Below are 18,693 nucleotides of genomic sequence, written 5' to 3'. Positions count from 1 at the left end.
CCAGGAATATCCTTGCCTAACTGGATGGTGGATTTTTCAATTTAGAGATGATATGCATGCTACTGTGTGAAGCACATATTATAAAAGAATTATGTCCAATTCTTCAGTCACTTTTATCCTAAAGCAGGAATCAGCAAACAAGGGTTGGAAGTTAAGGAGGGCTTTTACATTTTCAATATGTGGTTAAAAAATATATACATAACTTGGGGTATAGCTCAAAGGTAGAGCACATGCTTGTGCTTAGCATGCACAAGGCCTTGGATTCGATATCTAGTGCCAAAAAGAAAGAAAGAGAAAAACAGGAATACTATGTGTTAAAAACAGTATGTGACCTCTAACACCTAAAATATTTGCTGTATGTCCTCCAAAACTTTGCTGAGCCCTATTTTAAAGTAAAAATGCCAATAACACACTGAGAACATTCTCAAGCTTAAAAATGAGATTCCTGTTATCACTATCCTCTACTTTAAAGCATCTATGCTGTGCTTCTCTTCATTATTAGGCATACCTTTAGAGACTCAAAGCGAGTGACTGCATCTGAAAAAAATTAAGGGGCAGTAGGGGGAGAAAAAGAAAGAGGAGGAGGAAGGAAGGATAAGTTTCAGAGAAGACAACATTCCCCACTTACAAATTCTGAAGTGGCTGTAGATGTTTCATGACTGGTATGATTTGTTGTAATTCCTCCTTCTGCATCTATTTTATGTAAAACTTTAATCATACTTGCAACTGATTCTAAAATTAAGAAAAATAAGGAAAATAAAACTTTGTTTAAAATGTGACTAAAAAAACAACAGTAAGCTAGGGAACAGTTGCCAACTATAAAAACCCCCTCATTATTCATGAACTGAATATATGATGTTAGACTTTTGTAGGAAAAAACTGTGAAAGACTTTGAAATAAATCAAATGTACTGTCTAACATACTCTTCCCAGGTTATCTAAGGGGACTGACTCAGAGCTTTTCATTATCTTTGAGCTGTTTTATAAATCCATAAAGTGGGATACTTGTCTACAGATATGTAATTTCTGTCTGTCTAGTGGAAAGACAACTAATTTCCCTTCTCTCTCTATCATCAGTTCTCCCTGGGATTGAAGAATGCCAATACCTCCATCCCAGGTCTGAAGGTAGTTTTAAAAATTCTTGCCAGGCACACCTGTAATGACAGTGAGTTGAGAGGCTGAGGCAGGAGAATCTCAAGTTCAGGGTCATCCTCAGCAACTTATCAAGACCCTGTCTCAAAATCTTAAAAAATGAAATAGTGGGGAAGGGTGGGAGGGCAGGCAGTGATAACTTACCCCTGGGTTCGAACCACCAAAAAATAAAAATAATATTATAATAACAAAATACTTTCAGAGACAAACATGTCATGAACAGTGACTCCAGACAGGAACTAGAAGCTGCTGTTCTGGAGTCTAAAAGGCTGTAAAGAAGTTCATGGGGCATCCACATACATATTAAGATTTTCTGAAGGCTCTGGGATATTGGTTTCCTTCTGAACTCAGACAAAAACAAAAAACAAAATACAAAGTCTGAGACAACCAACATTACCTGCTATTACAAGTCACGCTACTGAAGAAGTCTCTTGCCTGATCCTCTCCCTACCTTCCCATTCCGCCTACTGTCTTGAGAAAAAGCTACTTAATTAAAAGGCACCATGGTACAGGCTAAAAGCATTTTACTCAGAGATATTCAACCTGAATTAACTCTTAGCTCAAACAATGGTCCGTTTTTCTGAGATTTAGTTTCATCATCTCTAAACTGAAAGTACTAAAATAGGTGCTCTGGAAAGTCAACTCTTACAGAGAAGATGACTTTTTTATTATTTTTATTACACTTATTTTCTCCTATAATGAGTTTTTTTTTTTAATAATAGTCTAACATTTTTGAGGCAGAAAATCAGAGAAATGTTTTTAATATACTTTTCCGTTTTCTTTCATTTATTTTCATTGAAGGAACTTATTCACAGAACAAAATGTATTCCAAATATCAAAATATAAAATTGCGACAATTTATGACATGATAATTATATTATCATCTCATTGAGAAAAGGCACAATGAAAATTTTAAGAGTGTACAAGTAGGAAGGAAAGTATCAATAAGAAGTAAAAACCAGGTGGGCATGTGGTACACCTGGAATCCCAGAGACTCAGAAGGCTAAGACAGGAGGATTTCAAGTTTGAGGCAAGCCTCAGCAACTTATTGAGACCCTCACCAGTAAGCTACTTAGTGAGACCCTGTCTCAAAATAAAAAATAAAAATAACTGTGGATGTAGCTCCGTGGTAAGGTGACCCTAGGTTCAGGCCCCGGTACCAAAAAAAAAAAAACAAAAGTAAGACCAGAACAGTCATTTTTCAGATATATTCTTCTATCAACTTTGAATATAAAATTATTGAGGAAAAAGGAAAAATGTTTATCTATAAAACAATCCTCACTCATAATCTTTCTCAGAAAACTCTTTTTTAAAAATGTCACGTGATATGCACGTGTGAGTTTTAGTAGGAAAAAATGTAAATTTTATTTAGTCTTTCTTTATATGGGTATATTGTAGGTGATTAAATAATTCAAGTTAACAAGCATTTACTAAATCCCTTCTGAGTTCAGCACTACGATAATACCAAGTACAAAAAAATTACATATAGGGCTGGGGTGCTGCTCAATGATAGAACACCATCTATCATGCCCAAAACCCCAGGACTTTAAAAAGACAGAGAGAGAGAAAGAGAGAGAATTACATATAAGGTACAATCTCTGCCTCAAAGAACTTGCCATGCAATTAAGAAACCATACATTCATGGAAAAAAGCAATGGAGAGCAGTTACAATTTAGAGGGTAATTAGATGTTCAAGTGGGTAGGAACTCAACTAACAGAAAAATCAACATAGCCCAGAATATCTGGAAAGATTTTGCTGAATATCTGGGTTTGAGTATTTCTAAAGAAGTACTAAAATTATGCAGAGGTAATAAAAGCAAGATGAGGTATAACAGAAAGTGAGAGGAACAGTAGCAAAAGCAAAGTGTTAAAGCAAAGCCACATCTATTCACTGAAGGAAAAGAGCCAAGCCTTTAACTAAAACAGGCTTAAATAAACTTTGGAGGAAACAGAGAAAAATGGGGCCAAACTAGAAGTATAAGTCTAGATAAAAGAAGATTTTAAGATCAACTGTCAGCCAAAAAGTAGGTGCATTTAGTACAAATAAGTAAACGCCTTGTGCCATCCATCCCCCAGCCTTGCATAAACCAAAAAAACAAATATTAAAAAAATGACAGAGGGACATAAATATCTTAAATATGAAGAGTTCTAATACCTACTACAGCAGACAATATACTACATATGTTACAAGTGTTTATTTAAGTCATCACAGTTTAGAAAGCCAATCCATACCACAAGATAGAAAATGCTTGATGCCTCTGGTTCCTCAATCAGGGTTAAATGGCTTGGGATTCTTTTTACCTTGGATATTCTGAGGCTTGCTGGCATTACTGAAGTCACAGATCTTCTTCCAGTTAGCCTTCACTGCCTCAGGAGTCATTGGCTGATTCCTCTGTCTAGCAATGGCTCCAAGAGTCCGCTCCCAGCGTACTAATTATAGAAACAAAATCAAGATACTGAGAACATAATTTGGAGGAAAACAGTAAGAGATGCATAAGAGCCCTTTAAATTTTTAACTTCGAGAAAAAGGAAATTTAGAAAAAAGGGTTCCACTTTGTACAGTTTTACTACAAGCATTAAAATGCCTTTATCCTAAAATACCCATGAGGAATATGTCAACTAAAAAAAATTGTTTTGAAGGAAAAAATTCCTTTGTGCCAGGCACTATTAAAGGGAAAATCTCATGCTGAATCTAAAAGTTAAATTACAAAATAATCACACCAAAAGACTTACCTGATGATCACAGATCACTCAAGTAAAGATATTTAACTGTTCTTTTATATAAAATGAAGATTAATAGAACACAGTTGTTAGGCAGCAAATTGAGGACTGGGGTGGTAACAGGTCAAAAATTTCAGTAAACAAAAAATTAGTTTATCAGATAGTCACATATATTTCTCCTTATCCTCTTTTACCCTTCCTCCATTTCTACAAGAAGTCAATTAAACTGCACAGATTTATAGAAAACATGAGTACTAAATAAATTTCATTAGGAGAATTTTTAACATTGTTTCCTTTTAAAATCCAGAAGAATAAATACCCTGGCAACCTTATTTAAGTATAATGATCAGACTTATCAGACTTTGATGACTGCCCCCACCACCCCAGTACTAGGGATTTGATCCAGAGCCTCATGCATACTAGACAAGAGCTCTACCCCTGTTATATCCTCAGCCCTTTTTAATTTTATTTTGAGATGGGGTTCTTCTAAGCTTCCCAGGCTGGCCTTGAACTTGCAATTCTCTTGATTCAGGCTCTTGGGTAGCTGGGATTACAGGAGGGCACTTGATAATTATTAAATTTAAGATTTGTATTGTGGAATTCTAGAAATGCCTGCTTTTGATTTTTTTCCTATTGATACAGTACCAGATAAGGCTTTTATTGCAGCACTTATCTTCCTATCATACATGGGTACATTTTTAAAAGACACCCAAATGCTTGAGGAACTAAATCACTTTAACAACTGGAGAGAACAGTCATTAATGCTAAAAAAAAATTAATACTTTACAATATGTTGCACCAAGGCCCTCCAGTCCCAGCAGTCTTTTAAATAACTCAATTAATTATGGGATTAATTTTGATACCAACAGCTAACTGAATACAAGGTATTAGAATTTTCATAATTTTTTAAATGCTATAAAGCAACTATCATTAGGTTTAAGATACAGGAAAACATTTATGCTAAATGAATTTACTATTGAAGAGAAGGAAAACAATTCCCAAATCAGTTGCAGTTTCTGTCTCTGAACATTATCCAATGTGATTCCTCATTCTCCTGATGTCTTATGCTACAGGAAGGAAATAACTACATGAAAGACTTGGAGAACTTGCCTGCTATGCCATTTAGAATAGGCTCCTCCCATCTTTTCAAAAGCAACTCTCCCTCCCACTCACTTCTTTGCTGAAACAGCAAGAGTAAGTATGTGGAATGTCAAAGATATTGGAGGGTAAATACCAATATAAACAGACTTTGCTATATGAAGGAATCACCACTTCTGAATAAGACAGGAAGTCCTGGATAAGGACTGCCTCCAGAAAGAACAGATTTCCAAAAGCACACAGACCTGCAGGACAAGTGTCATGTTTTAGAATATCTGCTGTATAAAATGTTCAAGTCTGAATATATGTGCACTAGATCTAGTGATTATGCACTTCACAAAATTCTTATTACCCAGCTATAATGAAAATGTAGATTTAAAGATATGGAGATACGGGCAAACGAAAAACTGAGAGGCTTACATTTTCCAATCCATCCTGCTCCAACCTAGCAAAAGAGAGGGAAATATATTAGAAGATGTATAATCACTTAGAGAATTTTTTAAATTTAAAATAAAGGCAGCTATCTAGAATGCTAGATGATGAGGAATGAAAATAACATGGCTCTACAAAAGTCCACTGATCCTATGATTTACCCTGTTCCTGTTATCACAGCAGAAACCTGAAAAAGCCCAATGTAAAGGCCAAGGCTTGATGCTATATCTTCTACTGACCGGCTATGTGACCCTGGTCAAATCATTTGGCCTCCCTAAACTCAAATTTCACCATACTTAAAATAGGAATAACAACACATACTTGATGTAGTTACTGTGAAGTTTATACAATGTAAATTCTACACGTAGTCTCAAATAAATGTCCCTCTAAAAAGAAACAATGAACTTAAAAAAAAAAAAAATCAAAGCCCATAGAGTATTTGACTTAATGAATTACATATAATCATTTTAGTAAAACATCTTTATATAGAGATAAGGCAAATGACCAAACACCAACTGCCACACAGAAATATAAATTTGATATTTCTACATTTTTAGAGATTCGGGAAAATCCTGAGGGAAAAAATGTCTAATAAAAAGAAAATCTGGCACGTTTTCAAACACAACTACATTGTGCCAGAACTACTTATTCGAATTCTACATGTGTATGACAGAAAAAATGTGTCAGTAGACAGCACGCATCTTGGTGGCTCTAGGAACAAAGATGTGACTTTTCATCATCTTTTTGCCTTTATATTAATATACCCACACCTTTTACATATCTGATGAACCTTGATGTAGTTAGAATATACAAATCAGCAGTGGTTTTGATAACACAAAAGAGAGATTGCCTTTTACCATGTTTGGGGAGTGATAATAGTAACAAGTTCTTCTCAGATGCTAGAAACAACTGATCCTGCTAAACAAAAATCTGTATCTGCCACTCCAGGTATCTATCAGAACTTTGCAAAGTGGTGGTTTGAGTAAGAATAGTACAAACACCTCATCATATTTTATCAGTCATGCATGTCAAATGTTCCTCACTAAACATGTTCACAATAGAGTAAATGAAAATAACAACATAAAACTTTATCCTCAGCATGACTATATGACTTTGGATATGTGTTTAAATTACACATCTAAAAGAAGACTAGAAAGAAATACATAAATATATTATTCATTCTCTCTGGGTAGTGATACTGTAGGCAATTTTTATTTTCTCCTGTATATGTTCCTGTATAGTTAAAATTTTCACACAAAGAGGATGCATTTTTGTTTACAGTATAATAAGTATCATTTACAAAGTTAAGTAATTTTAAAAGTTCCTTAATTAGATAAAAGAGGGCCAGGCTAAATTTTAAACTCCAGATGACCTGATATTATTAAATTTTCCTATTCTATAAAATTAGATTTGTAAAGTTCCTTCCACTTCTGATTTCCACAATTCACATTCAATGGGTATGATTAGAAAGGAGGAAGCATATATCTCTACTTAGCTATATGAAGATTATTTTTTTTCCCCTTTACTCATCAGCTTTTCATTCAAGTGTAACAGGTTAATAACATATTGTTCCCTTCAAACTGAGCCAGGTTCTTTTGCTACTAAGAAATGTTCTGGATGTCACAGTATTCTACATACAACATGTTTATTATAGAGAATCAAAAAATGGAAGGAAGGAGGTTCCAATAATAATAGTTCAAGTTAGGAAAAAAGATCAAACTCAAACAAGTAATCAAAAATACATGAATCAGCTTAAAAAGGGAATGGGGAAAATAAAAAGTTTTCTTTTAAAGTTGAAACAGTAAGTTGTATTTTTTTTATTTTTTTATTTTTTGCTTTCTTAACTTTATTACACCAATTAGGATATTGATGTACTCTGCCCATCTGGGTCACTTTGTAAATTACATTTTCCTAGTAAACCATGCATTTTATAGCTTATCATACTCACTTGAAAACTGATGAGAATAATAGCAGTCTCTTACTTTTGCTCACTCCCTCTTTTCTCAAGCTTATTTCCCCCTCTGAGCCTGGGTATTTGCCTGTGCCTCCCATTTTTTAATGGTTGTATTTGCAATTCAATCTAATGTATGTTTTAAAAAGAACCATTTCTTATATTTTAAAAAATCTACATTTGCACACTTGTTTTTCATCTCTCCTTAACTGTTTATTTCATTATTGCTTAATATCATTTTACTCTTGTAATCTCTATGTGAACATAGTTATTTATTTTTATTAATATTTATATATTTTTATATGTGGTTATTAGCTGTTTCTTAGAGTTTCTAAGGCAGAAAAACAGATGTGCTCATTATTTGTATTTTTTAAATATTTTTAACTATATTTTTTTGCTCCTTAACCCAATGATCCTTTGGAGAAATATACTTAAGTTTTCTATATGACCTAACACTCTTTTTTTATGGATATACCATCATTACTCCAGAAGAAACTGTCTTGCTTTGCAGGGTATAAAATTTATATCACTTACTCTATGAATTTTGGCTTCAGGTACAAGATGACATTGGTTTTTTTGTGTTCTACTTGTCTTCTCTGGGAAGGTGGAGCTTAAATCCTGAATGGTGTGTTTCTACATCTGTTTTCCCACAGTTTTTGTTTTGTGGATTTTAATGCTATACTTTATTTGTAGATATCCTATTAAATCTTCAGTGTATTGAACTTTTAATCATTATCCTTAGTGTACCATGGAAAGTTAGATCTTGCTCCCAAGAACCTTTTTCTTTCAATTGGTAAGGACATCCCTTTATAAGGGTCTGTAAGACCATTTGACCAGTTCTCTGTTTTATGATACGTAGGTTCCTTCTATTTATTTGGACAGAATTTCTTCACTGTCCTCTGGTATTTTAATTAGAAGTTGTATTTATTGATCTGTCACACCCAAATTAAATTCCTGATATAATAACTGATAAATAAAATTCTGGGGAAGACTGTTATATAACAGACATAATGTTAAAGGTTTAAAATTATATGTAGTTGTCTTATAGTTTAGATCTAGAATGTCCCCCAAAAGGCTCATGTGTTAAAGACATGGTCCCAGCTGGTGGTGCTACTGGGAGGTGGTAGAAACTCCAGGAAGTGGAGCCTAGTTAGAGGAAGTAGGTCACTGTGGGCACATCCTTGAAAAGTGTATCTTGTCATTGGCCCCTTTTTCCTGTTTCCCAGTTGGTATGAAGTGAGTAGCTCTGATCCACTACATGCTCCCCATCATCATGTTCTACCTTGTGAAAGGACCAAAGCGATGGGACCAAATGACTAGACAGAAACCTTGAGCCAAAATAAATCCTCCCTCCTTCAAGTTGATTTCTCAGGTATATTGTCATAATGGCAGAAAGCTAACACAAGGTGCCACAATCAACTTCAAGAAAACTAAAGGTCAGGAAGGTTAATTTATACACTATCCCAATAAGTCAGTGATTACCTTAACAAGATCTCAAAATCTGACCCAATTGACTCTACATGTCAAGTTCTATCTTTCCATTTTATAAGATTTAAGAAGCTGCATGGCTTCTTAAATCAATGAAATTTTCTATATTTGACTAAACATATCAAACTAGCCATATTTTCATTTAGTGAGATATTAGAAATGGAGAACTATGGGAAAACATAATTTATAAAGCTGAAGTTACTTTCTCCAAAAGGACATCAGTCTACCCTTGTACTTTAATAACATAAACATACTATTAAAAACTATGTAAGTTACATCAACTGAAGCAGATTTGTACAAATGTAAGTGATACCACCGTTTACCGGTGACAAGTTCTGCTCCCTCTAATGTTGAAGTCTCCAACTTCCAGAGGCAGATAGCTTTCATGACCTCCATTTCCCTGATTTGACCCGATCCCTATATCTACACTAACTGCCTGTCCCCAATTCTGGCTTCATTAGCATTTGAAAAACACTAATTTTAAAATCATTTTTTATATAGAATTACATTAATATTGCTTTAGGAGAAAACAGCAAGTTTCAGAATACCTCAAATAAGCCACCATTTTCCTCACAACTCTCATGACAAAGCCAAAGGACCAGCGGTGCCACATATTCAGGCTTCAAAGCTTCAAAAATATCTAAAATAAATACCAAAAAAATTACAAACAAGAATATGTACATGTTTTATCTGTAATTCTGCTTTGTGAAAATTTCTTATGTAGGTAAAACTTCTTACATAGATAATTCAGAGACTTTAAATAAACAAGAAAAACAAACACACATAAATGTATATTCTCAAATATAAGAAGTTTTTGGAACTTTTCATTCTCATTGAGACATACCTGAAACATTATTAAGTTTCTAAAACTGCAGTAATTAGACATAACTTTTCATGATGGGTAACATACTATCCTGGAGAAAATGTTACTGGTAAGTAAAATTGTATATAACATGAGGATCTTAGGTACCCTTCATTCCCAAAAGTACGCCACTCTTCCAGCTATTTAATGAGAGTCTTAGAAAACATCCTTGACAATTATAATGGCAGAAAATGATTGAAATAGACCCTACAATCATCACTGATGAGTAACAAAACATAAGCATCATTTTCTCATTGCACACCTCTGTGAGCAGCTTAGTAGAGCAAAAAACTACTACATAAGGAACATGAAGACCTAGAATTTAGTGCTGGCCCTACAGGTGAGCAACTTAACTTGGGAACATTGCTCAATTTCCCTGTGTCTTCATCTATAAATTGGTAATTAAAAAGCTTTCCCTGAATATTCCACCAATTTGTTCCAAGATTCCAATGAGATAAAACTGTACCTTATGCTTTATACCTTATATCTTATCTAAAGAATTAGATAAATGCAAAAACCTGTATTATGATGTAATATAATTTTATATTAACATGATAAAATATCAAAGATGCATTTATAGTTCCATAAATTAAAGAACAGCTACAAAATCTTCACTTCATGGTCTCTAAAAGATCTCAAACCCATGTGTAATCCAATGGCATACTGTTCTCCACTTTCCATTACACATGTGAGGAGAAAATCAAAGGAAGACCCCAACTATCTCAAATTACACAATAAAACAAATTCTCAGCCTATATACTATCCATCTCAAAATTTAACATTCTTCCAACTTCCCATATATCAATTTGCAAAACTGAATATTAAAGGATATTTATATACAGGGATTCAGATATTTGAGATGACTAACTTTATACTGAATGCAAAATAAACATATCTATAAAATCTAATTTATCTATTGTCTTGAGAGAAAAAAAATGAATATAAACCACTAGGAAAAATATTTCTGCTCTTTGTACCTGATTTTGTATCATATCACTAATGTTATAAGTCAGTATTCTTGCTTCCTAGTTCATTCTCAATCTGCTAGGTTAGCCAGTATCAAACTCAATTTCATAAATTAAAAAAAACAAGACTTAAAAGGATAAATAAAATGTGTGAGTTATCCCATTAGCTAGTAAGATATAAAGTTTTTTGTGAAATCAAAATCAGAACTTAGTCTTACTTACTCCAGCAGTGTTTCTTCCATGACATTAGAGATACAGCATTATAATGAAGCCAACAGTCTGACAAACACTTTGTCACCAGAAATGGTATTATTTTGAAACTTGCTGAGATAGAAGAATAATCACAACCAAAAAGAAAGAAAAATGTCCTCAGTTCCACACTGCAAGGAAGGCAGGGTTGCCCTGAAAACAAATTCCAACAACAGTTCTGATACCTAAATACTTAAGAGGTAGGCCAGCATCTAGAAGGGGTTCTGACCCTAAACTGTTATACACTGAACTTCAACTTTCAAGGAAGACTGAAATAGACCATGTTGGTTAAGCTTCCTGGCTACCAGCAGCAGCAAAGGTAAATCCTCTCTGAAGAAAACACTGCCAATTTAAAACAGAGAATAAACACAGATGAACACCAAGTAAAGAGCCTATAATTAAAAACCACCAAGCACCCATGAGGGAAACCATAATGAGTAAAAATTTTAAAAAATAAAAAAAAAAAAAAAACAGATTTTAAACGACAATAAAATGTTATAATTTAAAATATATTGTACAGAAAAGTTACCTACTGATTGAGAAAATGAAATCCCAGGTTCCAAAATGAATGTTAGTATGAATATAAAAAGGAAATAGTACCATAAAATACTCGTGTCCCATGAAGTAGCTAATTTTAAAATAATTCCACTTTTCAACTGCTTTGTACCATGTCATGGAAGCTTCTTTTAAAGTATCATGGAGACATTTTTAGAAATATGTAAAGCCAGAAGAGGAAGGAACCCTCCCAAACTCATTCTATGAAGCCAATATCACCCTGATACCTAAACCAGACAAAGACACATCGAGGAAAGAAAATTTCAGACCAATATCCTTAATGAACATCGACGCAAAAATTCTCAACAAAATTTTAGCAAATCGCATACAAAAATATATTAAAAGATAGTGCACCATGATCAAGTGGGTTTCATCCCAGGGATGCAGGGTTGGTTCAACATCCGGAAATCAATAAATGTCATTCACCATATCAACAGACTTAAAGTCAAGAATCACATGATTATTTCAATAGATGCAGAAAAAACATAAAATACAGCATCCCTTCATGCTCAAAGCAGTAGAGAAAATTGGGGTAGTGGGAACATTCCTTAACATTGTAAAGGCCATCTACGCTAAGCCCATGGCCAATATCATTCTAAAAACTGAAAGCATTCCCCCTAAAAACTGGAACAAGGCAGGGATGCCCTCTTTCACCACTTCTATTCAATATCGTTCTTGAGACTCTGGCCAGAGCAATTAGACAAACCAAAGAAATTAAAGGGATACAAATTGGAAAAGAGGAACTCAAACTATCCCTGTTCGCTGATGACATGATTACATATTTAGAGGAACCTGGAAATTCCACCAGAAAACTCTTAGAATTCATAAGTGAATTCAGTAAAGTAGCAGGTTACAAGATCAATGCTCTTAAATCCAATGCATTCTTATACATAAGTGATGAATCTTCAGAAAGAGAAATTAGGAAAACTACCCCATTCACAATAGCATCGAAAAAAATAAAATACTTGGGAATCAATCTCACAAAAGAGGTGAAAGACCTCTACAATAAGAACTACAGAACACTAAAGAAATTAAAGAAAACCTTAGGAGATGGAAAGATCTCCCATGTTCTTGGATAGGAAGAATTAATATTGTAAAAATGGCCATACTACCTAAAGAGCTATACAGATTCAATGCAATTCCAATTAAAATTCCAATGATGTACCTTACAGAAATAGAGCAAGCAATTATGAAATTCATCTGGAAGAATAAGAAACCCAGAATAGCTAAAGCAATCCTCAGTAGAGAGAACAAAGCAGGGGGTATCCAATAACAGATCTTCAACTCTATTACAAAGCAATAGTAACAAAAACGGCATGGTATTGGTACCAAAATTTATTTGGGTTTGTGTCCATGTCCTCTATTCTGTACCATTGACCTACAGAATAAAGGACATGGACACAAACCCAAATAAATACAATTTTCTCATACTAGACAAAGGTGCCAAAAATATGCAATGGAGAAAAGATAGCCTCTTCAACAAATGGTGCTGGGAAAACTGGAAATCCATATGCAACAGAATGAAACTAAATCCCTATCTCTCACCGTGCACAAAACTCAACTCAAAATGATTCAAGGACCTCGGAATCAGACCAGAGACCCTTCATCTCATAGAAGAAAAAGTAGGTTCAAACCTTCAACTTGTTGGCTTAGGATCAGACTTCCTTAACAGGACTCCCATAGCACAAGAAATAAAAACTAGAATCAACCACTGGGATAGATTCAAACTAAAAAGCTTTCTCTCAGCAAAGGAAACTATCAGTAATGTGAAGAGAGAGCCTACAGAGTGGGAGAATATCTTTGCCACTCATACTTCAGATAGAGCGCTAATTTCCAGAATCTATAAAGAACTCAAAAAACTCTACACCAAGAATACAAACAATCCAATCAACAAATGGGCCAAGGAAATGAACAGACACTTCACAGAAGAAGATGTACAAGCAATCAACAGATACATGAAAAAATGTTCAACATCTCTAGTAATAAGAGAAATGCAAATCAAAACTACCCTAAGATTTCATCTCACCCCAATTAGAATGGCGATTATCAAGAACACAAGCAACAATAGGTGTTGGCGAGGATGTGGGGAAAAAGGTACACTCATACATTGCTGGTGGGGTTGCAAATTAGTGCAGCCACTCTGGAAAGCAGTGTGGAGATTCCTCAGAAAGCTTGGAATGGAACCACCATTTGACCCAGCTATCCCACTCCTTGGCCTATACCCAAAGGACTTAAAATCTGCATACTACAGAGATACAGCCACATCAATGTTCATAGCTGCTCAATTCACCATAGCCAGATTGTGGAACCAACCTAGATGCCCTTCAGCTGATGAATGGATAAAGAAAATGTGGCATATATATACACAAAGGAATACTACTCTGCCATGAAGAATGATAAAATTATGGCATTTGCAGGCAAATGGATGAAATTGGAGGATATCATGCTAAGTGAGATAAGCCAATCTCAAAAAACTAAAGGACAAATGATCTCGCTGATAAGCAGATAAGGACATATAAGGGGGGTAAAAGGGGTTAGCGTTAGGGGTAGGGTTAGGTTTAGGGTTAGGGATAAGGTGGGTGGTAAGAATGGAGAAAGGAAGGACTGTATAGAGGGAAAAGAGGGGTTGGAGGGGTGGGGGGAAGGGAAAAAATAACAGAATGAATCAAACAATATTGCCCTATGTAAATTTATGATTTTCAATTAAAATTAAAAAAAAGAAATATGTAAAGCCCAGAAATACTAAATATCATAAACATTTCTCCAAAACTCAAATACTCTATTTATTATATAACTAAATAAACAGGCTTTCAATCATAAATTTAAATTTTTTAATTTCATATTTTCAAGAAAACATGAAAAAAAGACTCACACTACCTGATTCCAAGTATTAACATAAAAATTACAGTATTCAAAACATGATACTGGAAAAAGGAGAGGCATATAGATCACTGGAACACAACAGAGTATCCAAAAACAGCCACACAAATGTGGTCAAATGATTTGCACTTAAGTATCAAGGCTACTCAAATAGAGAATGAGGAACAGTATTCAGAACAAATCAACTATTTTTTCCAACAAATAAAGAGCTTTTAAAAAGAAGAAAATGAACTGTTGTATGTTAAATGCCTACAGACCTTGTTAAGATCCTTAGTGAAATATATCAACTCCAAAAATGTATCCTTTTATAAAACCACAACATTTTAATATGTATTTGGTATTAGGTGATGTTAAATTGTTTTGTTTGATGCAATAAAGGCATTATAATTACAATGGCTCCATCTATTAGAGATTCGTTTCCAAGTGCCTATTTGGTAAAATACAGTATCTAGGAATTACTCTGAAATATTATAGGAAAAAAAGGAGAGGCAACAAAATACATACAACAAAATTGGCTATTTCACTGTTCATGATTTGTTGAAGCTGGATAAGGGGTACACAATTTTCTGTTTGGGAGATTTGGGGGGTTTGTTGGTTTTGATTTTGGGGTTTTTTGCTTTGCTTTGGATTTTTGTTTTTTCTTTCTTTTGAGAAGTACTGGGAATTGAACCCATGCTAGACAAGTGCTCTACAGCTGAATCACACCCTCACTGAAGCTCTACAGTTCTCTACTTTCTTTTTATTCTTTTTTTTCTTAACCAGAACACCACATAAGTTTATTTCAGATATAACAGCAATGTTAAAATTGACAAGTTTAATTCTTAACTGCACCAAGTAAACTTAGCCATTTAAGTAATTTTAAAGTTTTCCCTCCAAAAACTGAGGGAGCTTTTCTTTTCCACCACCACACACCAGTTCCCAATAGTTTTATTTTTATTTTTTTTTTAATAGTTTTATTTTTGAAAGATTTTCAGTTGCTGAGTAAACTTTGAAGATATTTCAGAACTCCTTTCCCCAAATGAAAACTAATCTGGACAAATTATATATTGCATAGATTTCTCTACAGATTCTTTTCTTTAGAACCTAAATGCAAATCTGCACAGTGTAATTATAACCTACTAGACCCATTGTAAAAATTATCTGTCCTGAAAAATATGGATGTATCCTGTGATCTTCCACTTAACAGAATTACTATTTTACCTCAAACTTTCTTCTCTATTTTTATGTATGATGTACAATAAAAGGTTTACTTTTTTTTAACAAAAGAAGTATAACCACAGAAAGTATTTTTTAATTATGGAATATGAATAGGGTAAAATATAAAGTAACCCTTAAAAAAATCCTACACAGCTTTTTCCTCTTGGCAGCTGACATGCCATCCAGACTGAGGAAGACCTGGAAACTTTGGGGCCATGTGAGTCATGGACACGGCCTCATTGGCAGTACCAGAAGCACCCAGGAAACCAGGATAATGCTGGTAGCATACATCAACACCAGATTAACTTCGACAAATATCATCCAGGTTACCTTGAGGAAGTTGGTATGAGGCATTATCACTTAAAGAGGAACCAGAGCTTCTGCCCTACTGTCAACGTTGATAAATTGTGGACAGCGGTCAGTGTACAGACACAAGTAAATGCTGCCAAAAACAAGACTGGAGCTGCTACCGTAATTGGTGTAGTACAATCAGGTTACTACAAAGTTTTGGGGAAGGGAGAGCTTCCAAAGTAGCCTGTCATTGTGAAGGTCAAATTCTTCAGAAGAGCTGAGGAGAAGATTAAGGGTATTGGGGGTGCCTGTGTTCTGGTGGCTTAAAGCCACATGGAGCGCTGGTGGTTCATTAAATGCTAACAAATTAAAAAAAAAAAAAAAAAAAACCTACACAATTTTACTAAATAAGAAAATGTGGACTGGGATTGTAGCTCAGTAGTGGAGTGCGTGCCTAGTACATATGAGGCACTGGGTTTGATCCTCAGCATCATACAAAAATAAATAAAGATATTGTATCCATGTACAACTAAAAATATCTTTATGACATAACATCATAAATATGAACATATGAAATATGTTCATGACATAACAGTGGAAAAAATAGTAATTAAACTTCCATTCTCCAACTGAACACATAAAACTTGGAGGTCATCAATCACTTCCATCTTCAAACCAAGAAAAAAGCTGAACAAACTAAAAATGAACAACTCTGCGTAACTCCACCAAAGAACTGAGTGACATGGCAAACTACCACCTGAAAAACTGGAAAAAAAGGCAAATTCAGAGAATCATGGCTTACTGGGAACAGAAGTTTTTAGAGCCTATACGAACACTTAATGGTAACTGACAAAGTCCTAGAGGCTTAGTGTGAACAAGCTTAATCTTAGGGAGGCCTTATATTAATAGATCCCTGACACTTTAGTCAGTTTTATTTCCAAAAGCTCCACCAAATTCTCACAGTAAAGACTAGAGAAAAATCCTCTCATGCTTTGGACATGAGCAGGGAGAGACTAACCACTTTGAAATATGGTTATATTCTGTTCTATTTTACACAGGTTTGCCCTGAAAAAAAAAACTTTACCGGAGCCTTATCTAACCTAAGGGAAGACCAATTACACAATTAGAGCCCCTCGAGCCTTCCTATCTCAAATAAGGGAAAGAAAGAAAGAAAAAAAAAAGCGTAGAAATTCTTCTGAAGGTCCTGACCCTGGAAGATGATCCACTAAAAGAAACTGGAGTTAATCATCATAGAACACCTCCCCTTCCCAATGCAACACAGCCACATCAATAGGGTTCAAATGTAACAGTGGATTACAGCTGAGAGAATTCAAAGACACAAATTCTATTTAACAAAGAGTTCTCAGGCAAACCCAAAATAACAGAGAACACCTCTGATACCAACTGCTAAAGCAAAAAATAAACGTGGCCTAACTTCTAATGAGACAAATATAATTCCTCACACCAACAGTTTATTTACCTCAATTCTTATCACCTAATACATCATGCTCAACTTTCAACGAAAAATTGCAAGTCATGCTAAAAATCAAGAAAAAGTATAGGCTCAAGAGACAAAGCAAACAATAGAACCAGATTAAAATATGGCAGAGATCTGGGAATTATTAGACTGGGAATTTAACTATGATTAATGTGCTAAGGGCTCCAATGGGAAAAGTAAACAACGTAAAAGAACAGGTACTGTAAGCAAAGAAAAGGAAACTGAAAAAATCAGAAGAAAATGACAGAAATGAAGATGACTGTAACGGAAATATTAAAAAGCAATGAATTTGGGCTGGGGATATAGCTCAGTTGGTAGAGTGCTTACCTAGCTAATGCACAAGGCCCTGGGTTCAACCCCAGCCCCACCAAAAAAAATCAATGAACTGAAAGACAAGGCAATAGAAGCTTACCAAACTGAAAATCAAAGAGAAAAAAAGAACAAAAGAAAAATGGAACAGAATATTTAAGAACTGTGGGCAATTACAACAGATATAAAGTGTTCAGTGGGAATTCCAGAAGGAGAAGGGAAATAGAAGGAAGCAGAAGAAATACCTGAAACAAGGATGGCTGAAAATTTTCCAAAATTGAGACACCAAATCCAGAAGCTCAGAGGACACCAAGCAGTAGAAATCTTAAAAATTTCCACCCAAGCATATCATATTCAGATGGCAAAAAAAAACAAAAACAAGAAGAAAACCTTGGAAGAAGAGGAAAAAAATACCTTACCTAAAATGGAACATGGTTAAGAATTATATCAGACCTTCTTCAGAAACCACATAACCAAGAGGAACATGAAATGAGATATATAAATATTTAAATATTTAAAGTGTTGAAAAAAATCCCATCAACCTAGAATTCTATATCAAGTGAAAATATCCTTCAAAAGTAAAGGAGGTTAAAAGATCGGAAAGATAAATCACTTACAGGGAAAAAAAAAAATTGCTAAACACCTAAATAATAAAGAACTTGTTTCCAAAATATACAAACAACCCTGGAAACTCAAACAAGCAAAACATAAAACCTCAATTTAAAATATCTGAATAGATAACTCACCAAAGTTAAATAAATGAAAAATAAAAATAATGTACAGGAAAACTTTCACCAAGAACCATACATCACTAGGAAGTTTCAAATTCAAACAATAGAATTACACAGCTGTTAAACTAAAATCCAAAATCCAAAAGACTGACAATAAAAATTGCTGCCAAGAATAAGGAACAAGAATTCTAATTCATCGCTTCACCAGCTGTTTGGATGATTTCTTACAAAGCTAAACCCAGTCCATTTAGTAGTCACACTTATGGTATTTATTCAAATGAGTGGAAAACATGTTCATACAAAAATCAGAACACA

The 18,693-nt window shown here is 34.3% G+C and overlaps 1 protein-coding gene and 1 pseudogene across 2 annotated transcripts in view; one reads left to right on the top strand and one right to left on the bottom strand.

Moving 5' to 3' along the window:
• HSD17B4 (hydroxysteroid 17-beta dehydrogenase 4) overlaps positions 1–18,693 on the bottom strand; it is a 134,572-nt gene that overhangs the window by 75,182 nt on the left and 40,697 nt on the right. The window contains exons 9-12 of the mRNA XM_079145668.1: positions 9,390–9,481; positions 5,391–5,415; positions 3,453–3,581; positions 629–732 (exon numbers count right to left, since the gene is read on the bottom strand). Of these exons, the coding sequence (XP_079001794.1) occupies positions 629–732; positions 3,453–3,581; positions 5,391–5,415; positions 9,390–9,481 (350 nt within the window). The remainder of the gene's footprint in view (positions 1–628; positions 733–3,452; positions 3,582–5,390; positions 5,416–9,389; positions 9,482–18,693) is intronic.
• LOC306664684 (large ribosomal subunit protein uL15-like) lies at positions 15,305–16,996 on the top strand (annotated as a pseudogene). The gene has a single exon. The product of its transcript is annotated as a large ribosomal subunit protein uL15-like (transcript).

Source organism: Sciurus vulgaris (assembly GCF_902686455.1).
Source record: "Sciurus vulgaris genome assembly, chromosome: 6".
NCBI classification, from domain to species: domain Eukaryota; kingdom Metazoa; phylum Chordata; class Mammalia; order Rodentia; family Sciuridae; genus Sciurus; species Sciurus vulgaris.
This window is presented reverse-complemented; position numbering and strand designations above follow the sequence as displayed.